General features: G+C 41.2%; 2 protein-coding genes across 2 annotated transcripts; one reads left to right on the top strand and one right to left on the bottom strand.

Annotated features, from left to right (window-relative positions):
- Positions 1–3,059: 3,059 nt before the first annotated feature.
- Positions 3,060–5,886, top strand: tmem125b (transmembrane protein 125b). Its single transcript, XM_030404215.1, has 2 exons — positions 3,060–3,647; positions 3,812–5,886. The coding sequence occupies exon 2, from the start codon at positions 3,849–3,851 to the stop codon at positions 4,557–4,559; it is 711 nt and encodes a 236-aa protein (XP_030260075.1). The 5' UTR covers positions 3,060–3,647; positions 3,812–3,848; the 3' UTR covers positions 4,560–5,886.
- LOC115573424 (leucine-rich repeat-containing protein 19-like) lies at positions 5,687–9,405 on the bottom strand. The gene is made up of 3 exons (XM_030404218.1): positions 9,251–9,405; positions 7,993–8,125; positions 5,687–7,805 (listed from the first exon to the last, which is right to left on the bottom strand). The coding sequence occupies exons 2-3, from the start codon at positions 8,114–8,116 to the stop codon at positions 7,408–7,410; spliced, it is 522 nt and encodes a 173-aa protein (XP_030260078.1). The 5' UTR covers positions 8,117–8,125; positions 9,251–9,405; the 3' UTR covers positions 5,687–7,407.
- Between the last annotated feature and the right edge of the window lie 787 nt (positions 9,406–10,192).

Genomic DNA, 10,192 nt, shown 5'->3' with positions numbered 1-10,192 from the left:
CAAACAGATAAACAAACACATATTTACCAGCTGTTCATCAAGATGCATATTTGATAATGAGGTGTCACAGTCATATCGCAAAATATTGTTGTATTTAGTTTGATCGCCGGGCTAATTGCTTTAATTAAGACGGCATTAAAACCAAACACACACTGTATTCTGTTGCATTCAGAAAACAAGATTAAAATAGTCACTCTGTAACTTTATGATCATACAGCACAGACGACAACAATGTACCACAGTTAATAAAAGTACTCAATACTAAGAGTAACTAAAATGTCCTGCTGTATGTCTTGATTTGACTGGACAGTATTAAAAGACACAGAGTCACGTGGTAGTTTGTTGCCACCGTGTGGGTGAATCATAGTGACTGGAGGCGCACCAGTGGGTGACTTCTTTGGATTCACATATTTCTCTTGCAAAAAAAAAAAAATATATATATATATATATATATATATATATATATATATATATATATATATGCATATGTCAATATCAGACTTTTAAACCAGTTATTCGTATGTCATTGATGCAAAAGCAAAAAGTAATATTATTGATATTAGCGAGTCAGTCCAGTAGATGCTTCTGCCATTGAAATGACACTATCCATCCATCCATCCATTCTCTTGTTTTGTTCATATTTGATCCTCCTCATGATATCAAAGTTCAGATCATAATTTGAACCCGCGGTCAGCTGCAACAGGTGCATCAAGAAAGGAACAGATTTCAAGAAGAGATTTAAGGACAGCTTCTTCCCCGGAGCCATAACCTTTCTGAACTCAACACTCAGCAGTGTTCTATACAGTGCAATATAAGCTGCAATATTCATTTATTTATTTATTTATTTATATTGCTGGGTAGCTGTTCTCATTTTGTTGTACATTGTATAATGACAATAAACTCTCTAATCTTCATCTGATTGGCTTCAGTTGAAAGAAGATGAACTTTACACTTTGTGACATTGTCCACTAGGGGGAGAAAGTTAATTTTGAGCTGCTGCCCCACTCTTATTAAGGAAGCCCTCTCTGTGACTCAACCTGCTGAATTTGCACAATAGCTAAAGGACTGCTATGAGGCTCAGTATCAGCACGTCACTGGAGTCCTAAAGTTCTGTAGCAAAGAGATTTATCTATGGTAGCACTGTAACAGAATGGACACACTGCTGAATTTCTTAATTTTGATTTCCTTTTATTTGTCACTTGCCACGTGCCACAATGTTGGACTGCCACTCCAGCCTCTATAAATTGTTACAGGAATAGATGACGCTGTGATTTTTTTAGGGTTTCTGAGTGATCTTTTAAGAAATTAAAGTGACATACTTATAGTATAATATTATAGCTGAGCTGACAGGCGCTTTCCGTCAGAAGTGAGGAAAGCTCGACTGCTAAGAGCTGCAGATTTGTTCAGGTACCACGATGACTCATCACACTCGGTTCAGCATGAGATTTCTCTCCTCTACCTTAAATGATACCTTAAAGCCATTTTTCATTTACATCTTCTCAAAAAAAGCTTCATAGCTGTCTGAAGAAAGGCTTGTAAGCTTAAAAGATTGTATTGAAAAATCTAAATGTCAGGTGTACACAAAGCTGTAACTGATAGCATTAAAGGGCTAGATGTAAGAATAATGCTAAAAATTTCCAAGAAATGACACAATTTATCAATATAATGTGAATAAATATAGCAGTTCTGACATCATGATGTCTTTGTGTTGTGTTGCAGGGATAACCATCCTAATTGAGTAAGCATGCTAAACAGCTAGCTGCAGCCTGTCCTGGTCCAAATCCCTGGGGCTAGCAGTGTAAACACTACTACTCCCCTGGTCCCCGAGCTCCCAGTCCAAACCACTGGCTGCATGGCTAACTGCATTGATTAACTAAGGGCAGCTACAGCTAGCAGCAGATAGTAGTTACTCTGATGATATGCTGTCCCCTATTTGTTTTGGGTATGAATTTGACAGGTGGCCAAGTGTTACATTGTGCACCTTTAACTATGGCTTCATTCTATTTAGTCGTACAAGATAGCCACCATGTATGAAAGAAAGGCCCTGGCACTCGAGCAACAAAATGGAACACACAAAAATGCACTAGCATGTCAGATGTCATGATTCTAGGCAAGACATGTTAAATATAGCAGGCAGGCAAAGTCATGTTAGATGTGGAGACGTGATTAGCTTAGCTAGGCACAAAGACTGAGCATGGAGGGAAACAGCTAGCATGGCTTTAAGCTCACTAATCGAGACATATCTCAGCTATTTCTTTGGCAGAATGAGATTCTTTAGTTTACAATCATTGCCGAGCAATATTCAGGCACATAATTACTTCTAAAACCATAATTTGTTATTTTTACACATCAGTTTTTGTACTGGCTGAACAAACAATACGTAAGTAGTGAGCTTGTGCAGGTTTTCATTTTATTTAACCTTTAGACAGAGCCCTCTGAGCTGTCATCCCTTTCCTGTCTGTAGCTTCATGTCCAACAGACAGTTATGAAAGAGTGGTATCCATGTTTTCATCTAAATCTCCAGAGAGAGCAAAAAAGTACATATTTCACAAAATGTCAAGCTCATTCGGCTAACTAAGATAGCTAACGTTACAGCTTAACTAAATCAGACAACATTTACATTTACATGCCACAGCACACAAGCACCACAAGCCAAGTGCCATCTATTTCTATTATACTGGCGAAAAAGACAGACTTCTCTACTGCCAATATCTAAAAAACAAGACTCACAAGAAAACAATCTAGATGGACAAAGATCAGTACAGGCTAGAGGAAAAATACGTTTTTTGTGTGTGTTGAACTGTGCCTTTAAATTCAAGATGAAATATCCTTGGTCATGGCAGGTGCATTACTGGAAGACACGGCTCAGCAGGCCCCCGGGTCAGTGAGCGTCTCGCTGTGTCCTATCTAAGAGCCTCAGCGTAGTGTGTGAATGACGCTATCCTTTGGATCACAGAAACACCATTATCAGCACGCACTGACATCACTCGGCCCTCCACAGCAGCAGTGCAACACCCCTCCACGGCTCACACACACCACCGCCCGCCTCCTGCAGCACAATCATTGTGTTCAGCGTCCAGCCCATTGTCTGTGCGGGGGCACGCTGGACAATGTCGCCAATCTCTGTCCAAGACCATGATCCAACACTGCTATTGTGACCCGTCTTTTTCCAACTTAACAGGACAAGATGGTGTTCCCGTGTGATTAGAGGAGGGGGGTCCTCTGTTCTGCCTGGCACTGGGGTAGAGAATGTGAGGACGGCACAGATTATCAATCTGTGACGTTGGTGCAGTCACTGAGAAGACATGTGGACGGGCTCCGTGCACAACACACTGTGAGGATGTCACCGTCATCTTGACCTCTCCCCTGACAGTGAGTTTTACACAGTAGAAGTTAAAGCTTCTCTACGTTTGGATCCTGCTTTTCCGCCTCCAGCGTGAAGTCAGGATACTTCTACCATCTACAACATCAGTGGAACATTTCCCTCAAATCTGGATTACTCTTTCAGTCTTTTCTACCAAATGGAAACTGCAAGTCCACACAACTGTTGGATTCCCAAACCAGCCATTGTGATGCTTTGACTGTGTTATGGGAGGCAGATGGATGGACGGCTGCACACGGCACTCATCTGTGCTCATCATCACCAAGTGAGTGACTGTTTTCACAGAGGTTGAGATGGAGCACAGGATGTTCCTGCCCTCATCATTGTCATAGTTAAAAGAAAAATAACTGTTAAAATCTTTTTGAATATAAGTTTACATCCTGCTGTTGTGTTCTGATCACCCACCCAAATTCTGCACAATCTTATAAGGTCTGGTTTTCGTGCTGGATGAGCTGCGATCACCGCCATGCCTGAGATGCAGACTTTCTACCAGCCTTACCACATGCGTCATCCCCCAGTGTTCTACCTGGACCCCAGCCTGGTGCAGCGACGTGTCCTGGATGATCAAGTGGAGCTGTGGTGGTCCAGAGAGCCACGCCACTCTATGTTGTGCTACTGTGCGTCAGTGGCGCTCATAATGGCGCTGGGCCTGGGTGGCGTGGGCCTCCTCTCCACCACCAACAGCCTGTCCGGGGAATGGCGCCTCGGCGTTGGCACCACGCTCTGCCTCTTAGCCCTGGCTGTTCTGCTCAAGCAGCTTCTCAGCTCTGCCATCCAGGACATGAACTGTGTGCATAGCCGACGCCGGATCGACCAGCTGAAGAGCGGCGGTAGGGCTGACCCCGCGCTGATCTTAGCTGTAGGACTGGCAGTGATGCTCTGCGGGACGGTGCTTCTCTGCATGGCCACCATCGGCAGCCAAAGCCATGACAGCAGGGAGATGTTGGTGTCTAGTCTGGTGCTGATGGCTGCTGGGACAGGCATGGCTCTGGCTGTGGTGGTCTACAGCGTGCTAACATACCTTAAAAAAAGAAGGGAGCAGAGGAGGAGGATGTTGTTGAGAGTGAGCAGAGCGAGGACGCTGGGGAGCCGAGCTGTCAGGGTGTTCAGCGTCTCAGGAGGACAAATGAGCCAGGCCAGGAGGGAGGCAACCTCCAGCAGGACCAGTCTGATCTGAATAGACTCAATGGTCACAATCACTCAGAGATACAGGATGAACGATGAAGTTTTGCGTAGCAGATGTGCAAAAAGAAAAACAACAATTTGAATTTATTATTATCAGTATCCTATTTCTTGGCTGTTGGGGTACCTACCTAGAAATAGTTAGAGAACAGAACAGACTGCTGCATCACGTGCATCAACAGTGGCTCAGCAGTCCGATGAACACACCATCTGCTGTGTCAGTAACACTTTATCCATCATTAAATGTGCACTATGAAGCTTTTAACCGAAAGAGTCTGAATGTGAATCTTCATTCTTTGTTTTCAGGACTGAAGACACCGAACGACCAGACTGTTACTTTAGCTCCTTTACTTTTAAATATTTGCGGGACCCCTCAAAGAAGCCACCTTTCTTGCTTCATACAGCGTTCTTGGGACCTTATTTCCCTCTGAGGACTTATTGTTTATTCAGTTATGGAAGTATATACAATAAATATTTCTGAGTTTGTCTTATTTCCAGTTTAATACAGTAAGCGTTACCTTTCTGAGTTTGAATTTATTTTCCAAGATGACATAGTGCACCTTTAATAAATGGTAAATTTAAGTTAATTAAACGTTGGTTGATAGTTATGACAGTGTTACCAAACAACACTTTATAAACCATTTATAAAGTAATTGCATTTTGTAAAGGTGCAACTGATGTTTATAAACCTTAATAACTGCTTAATAAATGGTTTATAATTTAATTGTTTCCTAACATTGGCTTGAGAGCTATTAACTCAAATGTAATTACCTATAAATTTACCATTTATTTATGATGGTTGTGTGTCAACCCAATGTTTACATCCAATCAGACATTACTGTGATGCATATGTACAGAAGCCTACAGATGCCAGTGAGAGAATTGTTTTTGTTGTTTTTTTACTAAATTTGTTTTCAGTCTGGGAAAACATTTCTTTCACTTGCTTTCACAGATGTAAAGAATAATGTATGAAAAAATTGAAATGGGCCACCACATTTTTTGCACTTTTTTTTCCCCCTCGGGGCTTCTGTACATACTTTGTACTGTGTTAATAATAACCATTTGTCTGTTCTCTACCATTGACTCAATGATCAACGTTGGCCAAGTAAGTGAACGAATGAATGACAATGGACTTTATTTATTAAAGTACATTTCTAATAAAAATCAGTCTATACATATAATTGCATTAAAAATCTTTTTTTCCCTTACATGAATACAACTTCCTGCCTCTCCCACAGACCGATCACGTTCACGCAGAAATCTGTAACTTTCTTCACATTCAGTTTTATAACATAGTGTTTTGTCCCATAGTTGTTGATTCACAGTCAAAAAATAACTGCCTACAGTGAATGTGAACACTTAACTTATTCGAGTGATTGGCAGGTGACGACAAAACTTGTCATTAATTAGCAAGATATGGATGATTAAAGACGTAATTTATTGATTTAAAAGTCCCATATTAGGGTTATTTTCAGGTTCATACTTTTATTTTGATGCATTTAATCTACATGCTTAAATGTTCAAAATCTTATTTTTCTCATACTGTTTCTATTTACCCTCTGTCTGAACACTGTATGTTAGCTCCCCTCTCTTTAAAGCCCAGTCTGCACTGATTGGTCGGCTCTCACAGGCCTGAGCAGGCATTGCCCAACAACCAGTTATTATAACCAGTGTTCATCACGCCTGAATTGCTTACTAATTAACTTTAAACATAATACCAACACATATATGTTGTTCAGAAAATTATCCTTAATACAAACAGCAGATACGCAGTGTTTCCATACAGTATGTTTTGGCTGTTGATGTGTAAGTTGAGGCAACAATAAGTAGGTAACATTGGTTAAAATGTACCTGGAGATGAAGGCCAGCACGCAGTAACTGTTTCTTGGTCATACATTAGTCACAGGCAGGCCTGAGCAGGCACCGCCCAACAACCGTTTATTACAACCTGTGTTAAGATGGGGTCAGTGTTTTGTGTTGTGACACCACAACCTTACAAAAGTCCTGACTGCTTATTCGAGGATACTGTTATGAACTGTGCACTTCTCTGTGAGTTTAGAGTTTTGATAGTTTAACAGTATCTATGCCACAATAAAAAAACAAGATGGAAATCTCACTTTCTAAAATTATGGGACCTTCAACAATTATTACAGATATTAGCTTCAATGGGAACAATTTATATTCTTCATATAAGGAAAAAGCAGAGATTGTCTGACGGGCAACCTTTCATTGTATCGGATCTTCTTTTGGGAAAAATGTCACAGCAAGCCAACTTTGAACCTGAAGACTCCACATTTTTGGAGCCATAGTCCAGGTTGCAGATAATATCTATTTTTTATTTACCTACTGTACTATCTAGTCTAAGTGTTCAGTGTGATGTGCTCATTATATGTCACTAAAACGAACTCAGTGAGAAGCAGTAACATTTTTTCAAAAGAATCTATTTACTTTTCTATTTTTTCTTCATTACGTTCATCTAATCAAACTATTTAAATGTTTAAGCAACTGTGGCTCGATCAGTTTTCACATTTATCTTATCATTGACTGCGCATTTTTAGCGTTTTCAACAATAATCAGTCCCTTCAAGGGACATCAGAACAAGAAGTTAATAAAAATTTTGAAAGACATGTGTGTCGTCGATTTATCGTGTGACATCTGTAGTTGTGACTATTCAGGCCTAAGACAGTTATCTTTAGTGGAACCCCACACAGTTCAAAGACACATGCATGGTGTGACAAGAGGTCACAAGTACTTGATGATTCATTTTAAGGTTTCACACTCCAGAGTTTCAGAATCAAGTTCTCTACAACATAATCTGTCTCCGTCATCCTCCTTCTATCTAATCAGCCAATAGTGAACTGAAGATCATCGTCGCTGTCTTCCATATCCTCGTCCTCCCCCTGTTCCTCTCTTTCCCTATCTGCTCTGTGTTTCTCGCTGGCCTGGATGTAATTATCTTCAATGAAGCCATCGTCATCTTCATCCAGCTCTCTGCCAGTCCCTCTGTCCATCCCCACTCTGCCCATCACGCTGCTAGGGAAGGAGGCCTCCTCCTGGCCATACTGGCTGACCCCGTCAGACTCCTGGAGCAGGGAGTGCCTGTAGCTGGCCAGGAAGCGATGGAAGACGCGAAACTTGACCACCATCGCGATGAGGAGTGAGATGGTGAGGATTGTGCCAAGTCCTGCAGCCAGATAGGACCACTCCAGAGACTTTGTGCTGCCATTTGGCCCGGTTGCTTCTGGAAGGAGAGTGAGGAAAGAATTTATTGCCTCCGCATGTAACTATAAAGACAGAGAGGTCATCACCAGTGCATTCAAATTGTTTCCTATAACTGGAGTTACATGGAGTTCAAAGTTCCTGAGGCACGCCTGGTTGTAAATAGTTAGAGGATGGTTAACAACAGAGCGTGCCTGTGTGCTACTTACTTTCATTAGCAGTCTTGTTTAAATTCTGCCCCTCTCCATCAGGTACAGTAGCCGCATGTGCTTCTCTGATGAAAGCCCCGCAGAGAAAAAACACAGCAAAGAGGCTGCAGGTCCACCGGCCCATCGCTGCGTCCTGAGGGAACAACAGAGGACAGTCATCAGCTGAGGATCAGAGGGTGTTAGGAAAGGCACAACATCTTAAATATGAGGGACAAGCTTATTTCTGTACACATTTTAAAAAGAAACAAAAAGTCACACCTGAGTAAATACAAATTTCTCTTTACTGTCCGCCCTGTTTTAATTCTGCATTTTGCTTACATGGGATTTAATCATATCTTCCATTAAGACACATTTGAATTGAAATACTTGATTAGACTATTCACTGCAGTGACTGAGTGCTCAACATCACTGTAATCATAATCATCAACACTTTGTTTGGGGGAATCACAAGACCGAAAAGCCAGCGACAAACGCCCTCCAGAGCGCAATCTGGTAAGCTCTGACCATCATCTCTCATTCCCTGCTACAGGGGTGAGTTTATAGATAAAGCCGATGATTATGGTGTCTTCATCAGCCAATAACTACTACTCTCGCAGTGCTGGAAAGGGCTCAGTCACAAATGATTTGTTTGGAGCTGTGTAGAAGACCTGGTGGTCAAAAATGTTAACCTCTTTATGACTGGCTTTGTATTTTATGTAGCCACTATAATAAAGGAGTGCCTGGATGGCCTCTGGTTTTTCCAAGAGCACCTGACACAGTTTTCATCTACGCTGTATTACACACAGTAGAGCAACAAGTCATCTCCTTTTCTCCCCTTTTAATATAATAGTTTGACCTGAACCAACTGGAAGATGTGTGATTAGATAGTCCTCTTCGGTACACAGGAACTGTCACATGATAATCGGGAGTTGCCAGCCAGGACAGGTCTTGAGCAACGTTCATGACTACAGTCCTGAACTGCTTACTAATTAACTTTAAACATAACATGAACACATGTATGTTATTCAGCAAATAATCCTTAATGCATACAGCAGATATAAAGTGGCTGTTGGTGTGTAATTTGAGGCAACAGTACATAGGTAATATCAGTTCAAATGCACCTGGAGATGGCGGCCAGGACACGCTAACTGTTTCTCGGTCATACGCTGGTCATATGACCAAAACAGACCCAGTCTTGTCTAAACTACATCACTGTGCCGCACACAGCCACACATATGATATGACACACACACAACAACAACAATGTAAAGTGACTTACCTGTACACAAGAGTATAACAAACAATACAGGTGTTTTTCTCCTCCACTTGACTTTTAACCGCTGTTTTTGTCTTCCTCTTCAGCTCCCTCTGAGAAAATAAAGAGACTGTCTGGGCAAAGGTTGCAGCCTAGAATGTCACCCTTCCTGCGCCGTGGCTCAAGACAGAGACGTTAATGAGTAACTTTATTAAGTTTCTCCTCCTAATTCTGTTTCACTCACTCTTCCAAGCTGAAGTAAATGTAAACAGTATTCGGCTTTTCTCGAATTTTTTGTCATATCTATATTCAGAGTATCACATTTTATCGTCACAGTTTAAAGGGGCATTATGCCGTTTTAGAGAAAACAATTCAAACTCAGAATTTTAACATTTACAATATTAATTACTTTATAATACAAACTCAGAAATATATATATTTTTTTCCATAACTGAATAAACAAGCTGTTCTCAGAGGAAAATAAGGTCCTTAGAACACTGTTTGAGGCTAGGAAGGCGGCAGGGTCCGCCACACACAAACAAAGTTACACAGTATGAAATTGTGTTGTCCTTTAAGGTCAGTTTGTTTATTCAGTTTGTTCGGTCATTTAAATGAAGCGAGTTTTGTCAGGCATAAAATGTCTTCCCCAAAACAACAGAGTGCTCCTTTAATCTTTCAAAAGAAGAGGTTGATTATCGATCGATAAACTTAATTGAAAATTCAGTAATGGGGACAAAGAAAGCCTTTGGAGAAATTGATCACAATTGTTGCATGTGCGCTCTGAGGCCAGACAGTGGCACTGTTATCACATAAGACATGATCCTCAGAGTCAACATGCTGTATGTTCAAAAAAAAACCCTCTGGCTGTACATTGCCTCAGTGGATTTGTCTCTTATAAATAGCCTTCTCTCCCCTCTAACCCCTTCCCACGAAATCATCAGGTGCTGTGGGTGCTGTTAAAGAGCA

The sequence above is a fragment of the Sparus aurata genome, chromosome 21 (assembly GCF_900880675.1).
Source record: "Sparus aurata chromosome 21, fSpaAur1.1, whole genome shotgun sequence".
NCBI classification, from domain to species: domain Eukaryota; kingdom Metazoa; phylum Chordata; class Actinopteri; order Spariformes; family Sparidae; genus Sparus; species Sparus aurata.
The sequence above is the reverse complement of the archived record's forward strand: the minus strand, read 5'-3'. Positions and strand labels throughout refer to the sequence as shown.

Bases quoted from the DNA above. Each gene is read 5' to 3' on its own strand.
- LOC115573424 (XM_030404218.1), bottom strand. From the start codon at position 8,116: ATGGGCCGGTGGACCTGCAGCCTCTTTGCTGTGTTTTTTCTCTGCGGG. The intron at 7,806-7,992 runs GTAAGTAGCACA...CTCTCCTTCCAG, and splicing joins AAACAAGACTGCTAATGAAA to AAGCAACCGGGCCAAATGGC.
- tmem125b (XM_030404215.1), top strand. From the start codon at position 3,849: ATGCCTGAGATGCAGACTTTCTACCAGCCTTACCACATGCGTCATCCC.